At 48.9% G+C, this 15887-nt stretch overlaps 5 protein-coding genes across 5 annotated transcripts; 3 read left to right on the forward strand and 2 right to left on the reverse strand.

Annotated features, from left to right (window-relative positions):
* Window positions 1-1666: 1666 nt before the first annotated feature.
* Window positions 1667-3081, reverse strand: COCVIDRAFT_38335 (hypothetical protein; the record flags this gene model as incomplete). The annotated part of the gene is made up of 2 exons (XM_014700443.1): window positions 1667-2871; window positions 2949-3081. 2 exons carry the CDS (start codon window positions 3079-3081, stop codon window positions 1667-1669), a joined length of 1338 nt encoding a protein of 445 aa, XP_014555929.1.
* Window positions 3082-4121: 1040 nt separating this feature from the next.
* On the forward strand, window positions 4122-5573 carry COCVIDRAFT_101037 (hypothetical protein; the record flags this gene model as incomplete). The annotated part of the gene is made up of 6 exons (XM_014700444.1): window positions 4122-4240; window positions 4302-4447; window positions 4532-4940; window positions 5000-5033; window positions 5100-5317; window positions 5405-5573. 6 exons carry the CDS (start codon window positions 4122-4124, stop codon window positions 5571-5573), a joined length of 1095 nt encoding a protein of 364 aa, XP_014555930.1.
* A 573-nt stretch (window positions 5574-6146) lies between these two features.
* Window positions 6147-8723, forward strand: COCVIDRAFT_27183 (hypothetical protein; the record flags this gene model as incomplete). Its single annotated transcript, XM_014700445.1, has 4 exons — window positions 6147-6999; window positions 7061-7071; window positions 7118-7388; window positions 7435-8723. 4 exons carry the CDS (start codon window positions 6147-6149, stop codon window positions 8721-8723), a joined length of 2424 nt encoding a protein of 807 aa, XP_014555931.1.
* Window positions 8724-8818: 95 nt separating this feature from the next.
* COCVIDRAFT_101023 (hypothetical protein) lies at window positions 8819-10611 on the reverse strand (the record flags this gene model as incomplete). The annotated part of the gene is made up of 3 exons (XM_014700446.1): window positions 8819-9695; window positions 9773-10347; window positions 10396-10611. The coding sequence occupies 3 exons, from the start codon at window positions 10609-10611 to the stop codon at window positions 8819-8821; spliced, it is 1668 nt and encodes a 555-aa protein (XP_014555932.1).
* A 656-nt stretch (window positions 10612-11267) lies between these two features.
* COCVIDRAFT_100919 (hypothetical protein) lies at window positions 11268-14116 on the forward strand (the record flags this gene model as incomplete). The annotated part of the gene is made up of 4 exons (XM_014700447.1): window positions 11268-12824; window positions 12875-13003; window positions 13051-13171; window positions 13230-14116. The coding sequence occupies 4 exons, from the start codon at window positions 11268-11270 to the stop codon at window positions 14114-14116; spliced, it is 2694 nt and encodes an 897-aa protein (XP_014555933.1).
* Between the last annotated feature and the right edge of the window lie 1771 nt (window positions 14117-15887).

Raw genomic sequence — 15887 nt, forward strand, 5'->3', positions numbered from 1 at the left:
GGTTGCTCCACCACAGTATAAGAGGGAGATTCTTCGTATACAGTGAAAAATATGCTATAGAAGAAGTTCTAGCATATATTGTCTCGTCGTTTAATTCCATCGTGTCTAACTACATACCCTTACTGCTGAGAAGAAGGTGAAGGCAGCTACAGTCTATCTAAGTAGAGCTAGTGGGTGCAGCACTCCCTACACCCGTTCAATGTAGTACCCAACCTAAATCTTACCTAAACTCTTAGTAACCTAACTCTAATACAACCCCCACTTATTTGCCACCGTAATTCTTATGGCATAATCTCTTCTCTAAATGGTGCTCCTACACCGCACTTACATTTAGCGCTTACATACTCTCGGCATAATCTCTTCACTATATAGTACTTAGACACCGTGCTTAAATCTAGCGCGCATATGATTTGCTTTTTTCTCTCTCACTGATTGCTATATAGCGTGTCAGAGTTTGGGGCAAGGGTGTGGTCGAAGGAGAGCAAGAAGTGGATGGGCATGGTTCTTTGATTTTATGGTAAACCACTGGGTGTTCGATAGGATGGTGACGAGAACGGCGTCGACGCTACGTGACGGTGTCGATCGGTGGAGCTGAGGATGGGTCCTTATACCCGCTTACTGCTTCACTTACTAATTCTAATAAATTTCGGAATTCTTTTGTCACACAAACGTCGCTCAGAAGGCCGGAGTCAAATTAGCGCTCACATGTTCTCGGTATAATGTCTTCTCTAAACAGTATATAGACAGTCAGCTATGTTAATAAGTGGACAGCTCTTCCTTGCACATAACCTTCTGTACACCTAAGCTATTGCTCTTCAAAGCGTAGCCTTTTATAAATTCTTTTCAATCCTACATCTATCCAAAATCATTTTTATCTCACAATATGAAATTTTCAATTGCAGTCGTTTGTTCTTTAGCATCGCTAGCTCTGGCCATGCCCTCTATTATAACACGAGGTAGTGCAGTCGCTCCTATGTTAGAAAGCAGAGAGCGTGTTGGCTGTTCCAAGGCTATTGGGGGCTGCCTAGGAGTAAGTACTTTCGGCTAAACCAAGCAAATACCATCTAACTATTTTATAGATCTGCGACCATCTCGGGGGGTGTGGAGTCACTAGAGGCCCTGATAGGATTTTCCATTTTCCCTGCGCCACAGGCAGTGTTAGTTTTGTTTACTCTTGAGAGAAAGAAAACTAACCAACGTCATAGTGTTCTGGCAATAACATAGGCGCTGTTTGTAATGCCTATGGAGATGCACCTACAATATGCAGGTAGACACCTGCTTCGCATTGGTAGTAGAGTATCTATCAAGAGTAGTCTCGAACGGGAACGATATAAACCTCCTAATACTAAAACTTGGAGTTTTCACGTACAAGGGATAGGGTATACCCCTACCTCTACCCGCGGCCTGTGCGACCACTACAATAACTCTACCATACCTCTAGGTTGAGGGAGGGGGGGGGGTACCCATTTGCTAGAGTACTCCCACTCTAGGCACCAGCTTGCAGTACTTAGGTCAGTTCGTAACAGCTAATAAGTATTATACAATGTATAGGCAGTAGCTGCTGTCAAATAAGTAAATAGTAGCGTCCGTAATATAGTTGAAGCTATATAATTAAGCATCTATTATAGGCTTTATCTTTGGTTCACCATCGCTCACTTATCTTATTTCATGCCGAGAAGAGCCACACTATGGGCAAAACCCCCCGCAAAAGCCAGGCCGCGGTGATTGCGCTGCCAATCATGGAGAGACATCCACCACAGAAAATGATAAAGTAGAGTAGCTCAAGTGGGCGTTCATAAAACCACATCTGATCACCATCGAGGCGATCGTTCTTCTCACACCCTGTGATTTGACCATTCGGAACGTACTTGAAATCGAGCAAAGAGCCACCCTTGAGGCCATACTTGGAGTGGATAATGGCGTTATGCAAGACCTCGCGGCAAAACTGGATAGACCAAGCCTCAAACGATGGAATACAGCGCTGGGCAGTCGCAAGGGCAACTACAAGCCAGCAGTGACCTTTGAAACAAGCGTAAGGATACCAGCCTGGGCGGCCCATGCCCAGCTGATCACAGATATCATCTCCGTTGAGGCGGCGGCTGCCGGCTTCGATAAAGCCAGCTGATATGTTGACGGGTGGAAGGTCTTTGAGGGCCTCAACGAAGTTGTGTCCAACGACGAGTGATGATGGCGTAATGTGTAGCTCGTTATAGCTCAGAGACTCCATGATAGCCTTGGCTTGAGATGTTGTTGCAAAGAAGTCGGTTGGGGTGCCGATGACGTGACCGACATATCTCCAAAGCGCAATGTAGTCGTCGACCTCTTGTTGAGGTGGGCAGATGCCCATATGAGGTAACTGCTGCCAAGCGTGGTTACAACTGAAAGTGGCAAGGGCATGGATCGAGTCAAGCGTGTTCATGGGTGGACCGTGGATGCTGGTGTCATAGTAAGAGGGACCTTTGACCTCAGCCACACGTAGCATACGTTGTTGGACCATCGCGTGCAACAAACGCACACGTATGGTAGTCTCGTGACCTTTACCCCCGGGTTTAATAAAGTCCAATGAATGTGTCACCTCGAGCACGAGCTGGAACGTCTCCAATAGCCGCCTCCGTAACGATCGCGTACTGAAGCCGCCTGTTCGCAGCAACACCTCAACCACACTTGTTGAAGCCGAATTCTCGCCAACAAATCCCTGGAGCGCGAAGCCAATGATGTTCCCTAATGCGTAACGATAGAAAAAGCGCTGCCCACGTTCAACTTGCTCCCAGTTGACCCAATCGGGCACTGTGTTGACCTGTTTCCAGAATTCCCCGAGTGTCTCATCATGATGCCGGTTGGCTTTGAGTGTCGCGAACATGTCGAGTCTTTCTGTCGGTTCCCCCGTTGTTTGCGGGCTTCATGCTCGCGCTGGTGGATCTTTTGGATGATGTTGACAGTGGTGGCACTCAGCTCATCGTGCTCGAAGCGAAGGGGATCAGTTTTTTCCTTAGGAACGTGTTCCTTTGTCCAGTAAAAAGAATAATTTCCAACGGTTCGAATGTCCTCTGCCGTAGCCTTGGAGCATTTATGGCTGGCCATGTCTCTCCCGAGTGCGGTTGAATAATTGTACCAGAAGCTTTGAAGCTGATGTTTGTGTGTTCTTAGTAGTATATACAACTATTACCCTTTTGAATGCGCTACGCATAAATGCACACTAGCATTCAAGGGGAAGGGCTGGGATTCGGAAGCGAACTTGGAAGATTTGTGAGGGAAACTAGGCAGTGAGATTGACATTTTGTGCTGGCTCCGATTGAAGATACCAATTGGACCCCAATTTTCTAGATACGAGACGCGAGTAGTACGTATGCATCGGGTTTCCTGATAATTTCGCCAAGAATTAAGGCTCCCACCCCTCCACACGAAAAATGGCCCCCTCTCACCGCACTATCCCCCTTTGAGAGTGTGCCGTCTTTCGGGCGAAGGGACTGCTTCTTAGTGCTTCTAAAATATCTTGTCCATATCTTGGTTTGACTAGGTACCCCTTCTTGGCCAAAAGTCATCCCTATCCGAGACTACGTTTGTATAGATCCACACACCAATTTTACTAGTTGACACGTGAAAGCTTGGGTATTACGTGAGTTTTCCACTTTGTTGTACAGTTCAAGATCATCATGCATAAGTGCTTACACTGAGGTAGAACACTAATGGGAAATTAGACTCGTTGCTCGTTAACTCTCTTGCGGGATACGCTACTAATCCTATCAGGTTTCCACAATTCAGGGTGCTACTTATTTCTCCGTGACGGGCTAGTGTGAGCTATACCACTTATACCGCAATCTTTGTTCTTGCTACCACTGTAGTATCTTTAACGACGAGGCGCCACGTCTAAGACCCACTCGACTCGTGGACAGCGTCTTAGGACGTCATTCAAGGGTTTCTTTCCCGTGTTGCACATTGCCGGTCAGATCGATTTAGCTATTGACCCAAGCTAGCTGCTTTATACAATTGTCTCTTTTCATGTCAGTTTTATCTTGACTTGTGCCTCTCACTCGACTCTCCATTCATTCATTGTCCTAGCTTTAGGGCAAACCCCCATTTATTGCTATCACACTACATCATTTCATTTCATGACCGCAGCTATGGAGGAGAGAACCGTCGTTACCATCCCTGACCTATTTAAGTGCTTCTTGACCCAAGAACCCAGATATAATAAGGGGTACCAAGCTGCTAAACTGGAGTCGGAGCGATGGCTTGCAAAGTCAGTAGTTTCCGTTGTCAGATACCTAGATCCAATATTGCGCCCTAACCGCACCGATCAGAACATGCGACTTCGCTCCTAGTATGAGCAAAAAGGTCAGCGCCTGCGATTTCTCGTTTTTCATCTCCATCGCCGCACCCGACGCGCCTCCAGACAGGCTGAAAACTTTATGCGACTGGGGAAATTGGGTCTTTCCATTCGACGACTGTGAGCTTTCATTCCAACACCGATAAAAATTTGGTGTGTTTCAGGCATGACCTCTTTTCTCACTGACGGTGGATAATATCACAGTATTCGACTCAGGCGAGCTGAGGACCGACCTTTCAACATCCGAGCATGTTCTCGATAGCCTCATGGCCAACATGATGGGCAGTCCCTTCGTCGGATACAAGCTCCCTATCGTGAAGGCACATGACGACATTTACAAACGGTTCAAAAAAGGCTCCTCCTACGGTACCCAGAGACGATTTGTTCGTGCTATGCAGCACTACACGCTAGGTGTAGCGCACCACGTCGGGCACTTCACCACCAATCACATCCCGTCCCTAGAGGAGATGCTATCGACACGGCAGCTATCGGTTGGCGTCGCGCCACTCTACCATCTCGTTGAGTACGCGCATGAGATTGTGCTTCCAGATGAGGTCTTTGATCACCCCGTGATTCAAACACTAGAGTGCCTTGGTGCTGACTTCGTTATTCTGTACGCCACTTCAATTATGCTTCTATGTCATTCTATGACACTAATCGTACGCGCACCAGATCTAACGACATACTCTCGTACCGCAAAGAAGAGGTAATTTTGGCCTGAAGATACATGTATAAGTCATTAAGACACTCCACTGATATCTCAAATGCATAGGGCGAGGGGTGTCCTTTCAACATGACCGCTGCATGCCGACTAGCCGGGTACTCAGTGCAAGAAGCTTTCGATATATTGGGTTCCCTGCTCGAGCAGCGTTACATTCAATGGGATCAAGCTATCCATAATCTGCCCAGTTGGGGTGCAGATATCGATGGTGAGGTCCGCCGGTACATTGATGGCATTCAGAATGTTGTGCAGGCCAACATTAGTTGGAGGTGCGTAATTTCTTGTGTTCGACTATGTAACATGGGAATACTCTGAAAGTCAAGCATCCGCTAAAATTCTGTCCGCCTTCATTGTAGCTTTCGTTCACAGCGATACCTTGGCAAAAATGCCCTTGAGGTGCGACGCACTCGTAAGATCGATGTTATGACGACTCCTCCATACTTGAGGATTATGGATACCAGACCCTCATTACTAAAGTCACGATGCGTTCCATCAACTAGTAAGTTCCACCAGCTAGATAATTAGTGAAATATCACTGATAAATAACCAGCGCAAAGTACAAATTCGAAGTTAGATGATTGCTTCGAGGCAGAGCAGGCGGGTAAACTTGTTTTGAACGTCCTGTAGTTGTATGTAAGAAAGTGTTTAAGATCATTATAGACTAATACAGCAATTTAAGCTAAGCATGGAAGGCAGTGTATACCTACTAACAGTGCATTGTTTACTGTCTTTTGCATGCTTACCCGACATACTCGCACAAATCACGACATAACGTCGCACTACTTAGCGTGTTGGTGGCGTCTGTTGAAACCGAGCCAGCGAGCGCTTAGCGTGGGGGCCGACTGCACTCGTCTGGGTAGTCAAAGCCGCGGAAGACGCACTACTCATTTTAGATTAAAAGCTGACCTTAAAATATGTATTTGAACACCTGAGATGGACCGATTGCAACCCTACTCCAACCGGAGCTACGTCGGCAAGGCTCTCAGTCGCTTACCTACTACCGGTACCTGCTGGTGATCCTAGACGGGAGCTCGTTCTCTCCGCGACTTTCGCGCATCGCCATAACTCTTCATTTGGTCTGAATGGTGGGTTCCGAGAATGGCACACAAAACTGGTTTCTGCGACTTCTGCTACGTGAACGTTTTGGGGGCGAAGAAGTCATGGGGTTATCACCACCCAAGCGCATCGTCCCTTACGAGCTCTGCTCGCCGAGGCTGCACCTTCTGTAGTCTTCTGCATGAAGACGTTCTAATGCATCGCTCGCTCCTGCACAAACATGAACACCAAAACACCAGCTTAAAGCGATTTCTGCATGAGGACGTCGCAAGAGTTGACAAACTACAGCCAGGCCAGGGCTCGGTCGTATCTTTACACCGATGGAGTATTCGTAGCTTGGGACGTTCCCGAGAGACCAAACACGAAGTAGCAATCACATTTCGAATTGTACCGAGGCAACTCAATGATGAGAATAACGAGAATCACGAGGGAAAGCCACGAACCTTTGGAATACCGGAACGAGTTTTCTACTGTTTCCTCGAAGAAGAAGTTGATGGTTTATTGTCTGCCGCTGAGCTTGGTACGAGCACAAATCCTGCGTTCAATGGTGGCCAGCAGATCAAGGACTGGATTAGGGCTTGTGGTATTGGACACAAATACTGTCCTAAGCGCGCTGGCTCGGCGAGCAAGTTCATTCCCACACGACTACTACACATCGGCGGTCACCGTACAGGGGATCGGCTGCGGGTAGTTAACACCAAGCTTAACAATGTCAAGGGACCTTACGTCACCCTAAGTCACTGTTGGGGAAAAGATCCGTTGGTGACTCTGAACTCTAGTACTCTTGAAGAGTTCATGCTTGTCGGTTTGCCGTGGCGTAAATTGTCAAACACTTTTAAGCAGGCCATTGAGGTGGCGTGGTTCCTCGAAGTTGACTACATTTGGATTGATTCTCGTAAGCTCTCATTATAACGCCAAAAGGATAGTGGAAGCTGACATTGCCCTGCTTGATTCAGTCTGCATCATGGTAGTATTGTTATTCTTCCTGATAGGCCGTGCTGACGATTGTATAGCAAGGAGATGCTGCCGACTGGAAGCATGAAGGCTCTCGGATGGAACAAGTGTACAGAAACTCATTCTGCAACATCGCTGCTGCCGATTCGGAGAACGGTGCTGGAGGCCTCTTTCGGCAAAGAGAGGCACGGGACGTCATACCAGCTACTCTGGACCCCAATGATGCGTCTCATATCCTGGGTAAGCAACGGTGGGTAGTTGTACGTGGCGATCTGTGGGATCAAGGCCTTCTCGAGAAGCCGTTGTACAAACGCGGTTGGGTTTATCAAGGTCAGTGTCTCTGAGAAACTCTGAACGCTTATCTAACAGTCTTCAGAGCGTATGCTTGCACCTAGGATCTTGCATTTCAGCAAACATCAAATCTTCTGGGATTGTACCGAGATGAGCGCTTGCGAAACTCTTCCGGCTGGGTTACCTTTGCCTTTAGACCAGCAGTCGGCACGGGATCGCCATTGGCGTGGGCGTCTACAGGAGAGTACAAGGGGTACGACACTGCTTTCTGGGGTCAATGACGACTCGCTCGATGACCTATGGAGAGCAACAGTCAGAGACTACACGGGCCTTGATCTCACTAATCAGACCGACAAACGTATGGCAATTTGGGGCGTGGTAAAACGGCTTCGAGAAATGCAAAGCGAAGAGTACGTTGCTGGAATGTGGGAGGGAGCTCTTGAGGAGCAGTTGGCTTGGAGAGTTGTAGACTGCACAACCAGCAAACGGCCTCCGGAGCTGAGCGCAAACCCAACCTGGTCTTGGACTTCTATGCAAGGGACTATATTGAGCCCGAACAGATCGGATTGGTGGCAAAGAAGTTACATTATTCAAGATCACGCTGGCGATAGGATCTGGTTTGACGTTGGTGAGCAAGGAATTCGACCAAGAATGCCGGCAAGAAGTTCAGGAAGCGCTAGCGATATGACAAGGGAATTAGACTTGTCAATCGAGAGACGGCGTCATTCAAGTTCGACGGCACGTGCGAGCTCGCACCCAGACGTACGTGGATCTTCAGACGCTGCTCAAACGCCTCGCCCCCTGTTTAGGACAAGGACTTCATCGCCGCTACGAATGGAACACACGCCTCGCATACCCAGTTCAAGGCAAGGAACGCAACAATCCGATGCACAGCAAAATTCGCAGACGTCGCCTGATGAAAGGCGAGAGAAAGAGCCAACCTTGAAAAGTAATAAAATTGCGATGCAAGGCTTTCTACACGCAGGCCGTCTGAGCCAAACGCAACCCCGCGCATGGTATTTGAAGATTCCCCACGCATTCGACGAGACCGATAAGATCGACGTGTTTCCCGATATCATCCCGAGTTTGGACGACCTCGACACGATATTTGTTGTGATTGCATTGACGGAACGCTCCAACAAGGTCGAAACAGATACCATGCCGGAAGAAGCAGAAGAGGAAGTTTGGTTTGAAGGTCATGGTCTCTTATTACAAGAAGCAAATGAGCCTTGGTGCTTTCGGCGGACCGGTGTCCTTGACATTCGCCATCTGAGCTACAAGACTTGGCAAAGCCTTCTGACAACGAGCAGCAGCCTACCAGGCTCGATATTGGAGACGGACACAACTCCTTGCAAGAACTTTTACATAGAGTGAGATAGAAGATCATATATCACAATTACCACCTGATCAGCTGGCATGAAGTATTTTGTATCTGCAGTAGCTCACAACTTTGAACAACTCTATTCTATCTACTGAAAGTCCAACCCCGTCTCTTCCGGCGGTGAAATCATTGGCGAAGCAGAAAAGACCAATCCTAGCCCCTTGAAAGAATCTGATGACTCGCGCCTGGAGCTTGGTAACGACGACTGAAAAGCTGACAACGGCCGAGCTAACGGTGACTGAAATGTATGGGACCTAGGAACCTTGGACATCGGCAATTGTGCATATGCCCAAATCAAGTCTTCGTTGTATTCATCGTTTACGAACAACCAGAAAAGGCGGTGATACGCTGCAATGGTGGATTCTTGACCGAGGAATGGCGGGGCAATGATGATGAGGTATCCGTTTGCGGACTCCAGCACATCTTCTGGACTGCGAGATGGCATTATATTCATGCGTGGATTGCGAGTTCGCTCTCGCAGTAGGTTGGCAAGGCGAGACAGGGGCAAACCTCGAACCGCATCTCCTTTCCGACCCACTGCTGCGATAGTCTTGAGAGCTACCGAAGAGCTGTCGGCCCCCGATTGCTGCTTAATCGTTTTGATCGCGGTGTTGAAATGAGCTTGAACATTTCTCGGTATACGTTTTGGCATGAGGTCAAGGGCCTCGGGGAAAGGCAGGTTGTGAATTCTGTCAACGGCAAGCTTCGCCTGCAGAATGCTTCCGTCAACATAACGCGCGATTTTTTGTATCCACTCATGACCTTTGTCACCTTGCATAGTATTTCTAAAGGCGAGCCCGAACGACGATAACGGAGGTTCCGATAGATCCTCCAAGGTCATGAATCCGAGATCGCCATGCTCTCTTTCGAGATCCCATGCTATGTACTCTGCCATGGCATCGTCGGACATGCCATTGAGTGTCAGAGTGTAATACTCTGGGGCCTTCCAAGTGCCTACCGAATCGCTGATTATGGAGTTAGATAGTGTTATTGCCATGGCTCGTATTTCATCTGCGTATTTTCCAGGCCGGACTGTACTTACCACTGCTCACAAGGAGTATCTTCCCTCTTGCAATCAATGCAAATATCCTTTTGCTGGCATTTAGAGCAGCGCCAAAAAACCGTGAGGGGTGAGTCTTGCGGGTGATAATCGCACCAAATGATCATTGCTGGTTCGTGCCTGGGTAATCGTGACGTGACAAGTATCTTCAGTCCCTCGTCTTGCAATGCATCGAAGTGATGCTGTACCAGTTCCCGTAGTGCTGGACTGCACTGATCTAGATGGTCGATGATAAGTACCACGTCTCCCTTTCTGGCCAACTCTGCAGTCCTTAAGCGGAGTGCTTGTGCAATGGAATCAATCCTTTTCGAAGCTCTCTGCCCTGTGCGTAGTAATTCCTTGTATGCGCTGTACGCTAAAACCGTCGCAGGATCGACATCGCAGCTAGGGGGCGACACTTGGTTGTATATGCTATCCAAGAGATCCTCTAGAAAGGCGAGTTCATTCTCAATTCTGTTGCGATGGTTGATGAAGATGTTGGCAAGCTGGAAGGTCTGCTCTTCTGACGCTGATATGATTTCCCTCAAGCGTTTGGCTACTAGTGCTGCGAACGTTGTCTGACTATGCCATGAGCATCTTCATCAGCGCTCTAGACAGAGACTGACCTTTCCAGACCCCGGCCCGCCAACGACATGGAGTTGCCAATGATCTTTACATTGTAGCCACTCGGTAAAGAGCTCGCTTGCAAGTATACTATCAAATAGTTGTTCGTAGATGTCGGACGTGATAGGAGAAGACTCTTGGATCGCTGTGTGAACGACCATGTCTCGCGCAAAGGCGTCGCCATCATCTTCACTTGTGGTCTGCCCAATAGGGAACATGCTGTTTCGACGAGCGAAGCTCCACTGGTCGGGCCGTATTGACCTTGACAAGGCTGCGTCTCGAGAACCTAAAATCTGTTGTGTAAATGCACATGTCCCTCTCGCAATCAGTGGGACCGAGTCGTGGTAGGTCAAGTGATGTTCAGCCTCAACCAGGCTGACCGCATAATCTCGATTTCCCGTAGATGGTGTAGTTGGCGTTGCGGGACCCCCGTTAAAATCAACTTGGGGGCCTAGTTTGGGGGCCAAGTTTGGGGGCCATGTTCGGGGCTGATTGTGGGGGCCAACTTCACCTTTTGAGGCAAGTATCAAGCTGACGGCGAAGACTGACCGGTCGTATAAGGAGCTTGGAGCAAATTTGCGCATACCGATGGGCTTGTATCACCGTAGTTTGCATCGGCCTAGTGGGTGCTACATGACCATTTGGGCGATGGTTGGTACGCCCCGTCACAAAGCGACCTCCCAGGCAGTGCGCCCGGCTGCCTAACCGCCCCAAATATAATTTCTCCATGGCATATCCCCCTGCAGGTGGCTTCTTCAATGTTCTGGGCAACATTCCTATTTGGGCGAACATGCAGCCTTAAGTACTGTGACCCCATTTCCCGCAATGAACTTGACGATTCCGTCCCAGACGACTTGCCATCGCCATCTTCGAGATGCTGTTCCGAACATCAGCCCTCTCGGTAGCCGTGTTGAGTAGTGTACATCTCTCAGATGCACTATCCATATCGACGTCCGACAGTCCTTACAACAAGATTCGTGTCCGCCAAGAAGATACCGAAAACCCAGAAGCAAGTGCTTGCGGCTATATCATCGACAACGTTAATGAGGGATACGCTTATCACTATGCATCCGATGCATACCTTTGTCTGACCAGTGTACCTTTCAACCCTGCTGTTGCCACTCGCTTCATCACGTACATCAACGACACTGTGCAATTTCAAAGCACTCTCGCATATCTCCGGGAACCTCCAGCTGGATATCAGCAGCCCGCTGTGGATATCCTGTCAGGATTGATACAAATTCAGAACAATATCACGGCGGAAGTCTACAAGAACCAATATGAATTTGAGGTTGACGTACAGCATTTGCTGGACAGTGCTCATGATGGCCACCTGTATCTGAGAGGCGGCATTATGGCGGCTTTCTCCTTCCTCGCGCCGTATTCTATCACCGCTGCCTCACCGGACGACGCAAGTCTACCGAAGCTTTACCTCACAGACGACCTAGTAAGAAGCCGAGACGAAGGTTGGACGCCTTCTGCAATTGCTAAAATCAATGACATGGATGCTGTCGAGTACGTCACAAAATTGGCGAGCATCAATGCCGTTGGTGGTATAGAACCAAACGCCGACTGGAACCAAGTGTTTTACACACCTGCCCTGGCCATTCAGGGATCCGGTGGTATCTGGGACAGTGGCGTACGCTTCTATCCAGGAGACGAGATTGAGTTGGTCATGGAGAATGGGACCGAATACCTTGATTACTGGCTTGCGCTCTGGAATGAGCCGTACAAGACAGGTCCACTCACGACTGGCGGAGATCTCTACAACTACTTCGTTCTGAACTTCTTGCCCGCCTCATATGACTCGAGCGGAAGCTTTTACAACGCAGCATATGATCCCGGTCAAGATGCCGAGAACACGACTGAACCTGTTGTTGTGCCTACACCTGAGCAGTCTTGGTTTACCAAATCCAACGGAGCATATCCCAATCCTGATGTTCGACAAGAGGGTCTCGCAGTTCGCACCGATGGTGTTGTTTCCGGCTACTTCCTACCACAGGTTGATGCTGCGACACTCAGCATCCCTTCGTTTTCACAATACTCTGACTCGATCGAGGACTTCAGCGGTGCTGTATCAGCCTTCATCGGCAATACAACCCAACAAGGCTTGAAGAGAGTTGTGATAGACCTTCAACAGAACACCGGTGGTACTGTGGAACTTGCCTTTAGCACCTTCAAGAGATTTTTTCCGAACGCGGATCCTTTTGCAGGAAGCAGGCGCCGAAATCATCATCTCGGGGGCATTATAGGCGGAGCATACACATCGTACTTCGATAGTCTTAATCCTAGCGATCCTGACTATGAGTACCTTCTGGCTGCTGAATGGGTGGTTACTCCCAGACTCAACGCTGCAACGGGCCAAAACTTCACTAGCTGGGCTGAATACACAGGACCTGTGCAGGAAAAGGGCGATTCCTTCTCGCTCACAGTATGTTGCCAGCCAAGTCTTATGCAATAGGTATATCTAACAGAGCTTAGGAGCGTTACAATCTTTCGAACTCCGAGTTCAGTTCAGCTTTATTCGAAGGCTGGGTGCCATTGGGTTATTCTCCTGACAATCCCCTGGGGTACACGACGCCACCATTCGCGGCTGAGAATATTGTTGTAGTAAGTGTTACGACTCATGGTCAATTACGAAGGCTAACAAGTACTAGTTGACAGATGGAGCTTGTTCATCCACATGCGCTCTTCTAGTCGAGATGTTCAAGCAGGTCGGCGTTCGAACCATTGCAGTAGGTGGACTTCCAGCCACCGGTCCTATGCAAGCTGTAGGAGGTATGTTCAAGAGTGCTAAAACGTGCCGCTATATCACCACTGACGCACATTGCTTTAGGAAATCGTGGCGCCGCGATTCACTCCGCCGACCAAATCGACTATGACCTCGGACTCATCTCTATTCCTGAGTTCAATGTTGATAACGCAACATTGGCCACGGTTCCTCAGCTCTCCGATGATGGCTTCCGAGATTCTGGTGTTTTCACAGCAGCCCTTGGCATCAACCTCAGGGACCAGGTCCGACCCAACGATACAGAGCCACTCCAATTCAAATACGAACCCGCCGATTGCCGCATCTTCTATACCCTAGCAAATGCGTTCAACTACACCCGCTTGTGGTCTGATGCTGTCACAGCCACCTTTGACGACACTTCAAAGTGCGTCTCAGGCTCCACGGGCTTTTCGAGCTCAAACAAGACTGCGCCAGGACCTGCGCCAGCCGCACCAGCTCCACTTAGTCTCAGCGTCGCCCAGCCTGATGCTTCAATAGACGATGAGAACCTCGATGAGTCGGGTGGTCCGCAGAACGTAGGGACGCCTGCACAGAGCTTCACCATCGACTACTGCTTACCCACTGGAGGCTGTGCATTTCCCCGTGTCCAGCGATGCGAACCTGTCCCAGCGACCATCTGCGGCGTCACCAAAACATACCAATTGTGTCTCCCACAGACACAAGACCCGAACGTGTGTGACCCTACGACTGCAGAGTGGGAGCAAACCTTTGTCGAGGCAGGGCGTGGTAGTCTTAGGCGAAGACTTTTGCCTACTTCTTTGGTGCCACCGAGGAGGCTTCCTGCCACAAGCCAGCCAGTGGGTGGAGCGCCTGCGTCGCCCCCCAGGTTTGGTGTGACGAGAGCCAATGAACCGCAGCAACAAGTCAAGAGGTATGGGCGATGTAGGCCGAAGAAAGGCAAGAACTTGAGGCTTCGTTCATGTCGCACCTAATAAATAAGCATTTGAGACGATGTAATATCTCTAGGCCAGGCTTGGCTGGGTAGTCAAAGCCTGCGGAGACTACTTCAAATACTGTAATACCACTAGAAGTAATAATATATGCACATAACCTCGACTTTCCTCATGTCCTCGCGATGCATGTCAAGGGCATTTATACAGCAATTTCATCGATATCTGCAAGTCTTGCTTACTCCAGGGTTATCTCTTTGCCTGCTCACCCTTTTCTCCAAACCGACCCCTTGCGCTCGTAGGGCCAATGACTATCCCAGAATACTGAAACTAAGTTGTATATATTTGGACGAGTTGAAGGTTTCCGGACTTAGCTCGATACTTATCCAAAAGAGTTCACGTGATGGTATCGATAACCTAACCTAACTTGACACTACCCCGCGGACGGAACACGCTATTCTTACTGTGTACATACACCTCTAACTCAAGAATATAGCCTGAGTACTGATCACTCTCTTACTATTACGAAAGAGGCGTACCGCCACCAATAAGATGAGCGTCATGATAGCCTCATGCAGACAGCTCCAAACCGGGGCGTGTTCTCGGCTCGAATGCTCCCTGGCTCATAAGCATATGGACTGCCCATAGCCTCTAATGCGTATACTTGGGTATCGTGTAAGCCATGGGGAATCTCCCCTCTTCATTCAAGGATCCATCGCTCAGCCTTGCTAGCTACGCCATCGTGCCTTATCGTAACGCTTGGTCATTCATGTTGGACAGTTTGCTTTAATCTATGCCTTCTTCTGAACTGCAGAATCAGACTGCCGATCTGATGCCATCTAGATCCTCATCAAAGGACAATCATCGACGGAGAATTCAGATTGTTGCACTTTAACGTAAAGTTTCTATAGGTCCAGAGCAGAGAAGGCTGTGTGGGCTTGTGCCACTCGAGAATAGCCTTGAATCCCACGGCCGCCGAGCCACAGCCTTACGCCTGATGCCTGATGCCTGATTTCTGGTGTCTGATGGTCTCGCCCCCACACTCCATTGGATGTTAAAAACATGGTCAAAGGAGAAGTTCTACAAGAACAGGTAATATGAATCTCTTCTTTGATCTTCTCAGCGCACGATTAGCGCATTTAACGATTTCAGCATGGCTTCAAACGATCCGTTTCCAGCCGGCCGTACGTCAAACGGCTCTTCTGTGGACTACGAAGATGATGACTCTATGGCATCAATAAAGGGAGAAGGCGAAGACAAGAAGTATGATATGGGTTTTGTTTCGACACAAGCTTCGAGTATGCGGCGCGGTGCCCAAAAGTTCGCATCGGGCTTTTCTGATGCACTGAATGTGTTGAAGCATGAGGCTAGTTTGCAGACGGAAAATCTCTGCACAGCCTGCAAGAAGATACCATTCGCGGAGTGCCTACCAGGCAATGACGAGGAGGATGGTGAGGGAACAGACCGCATCAGTCCAGCACAGGATGCGCTTATATTCTATATGAGCCTCTCCAGCATCCTAAAAAATCGCACTTTTTGCAAATTCTGTAATCTCCTTTTTCAGAGCATTTGCGAGCCAGAATACGATTTGCTTAAGGCACAACATATTCAGAATTATCTACCAGACAGCGAGAACTACAAAAACATGAGGAGTTTCTCAGATTGGATCAAGGAAAACAAATACTGGAAACGAGAATGGGTGGGAGGCGCTGGGCTGTGGCCATTCGGATACGCTGTCGACCGACAACAAGCTGCCAGCTCGACACTGCAGCAAGCGAAGACGCTCTTTCTAGAGGCGGAAGATCGCGACATC

Source organism: Bipolaris victoriae, assembly GCF_000527765.1.
Source record: "Bipolaris victoriae FI3 unplaced genomic scaffold scaffold_49, whole genome shotgun sequence".
In the NCBI taxonomy this organism is placed as follows: Eukaryota; Fungi; Ascomycota; class Dothideomycetes; order Pleosporales; family Pleosporaceae; genus Bipolaris; species Bipolaris victoriae.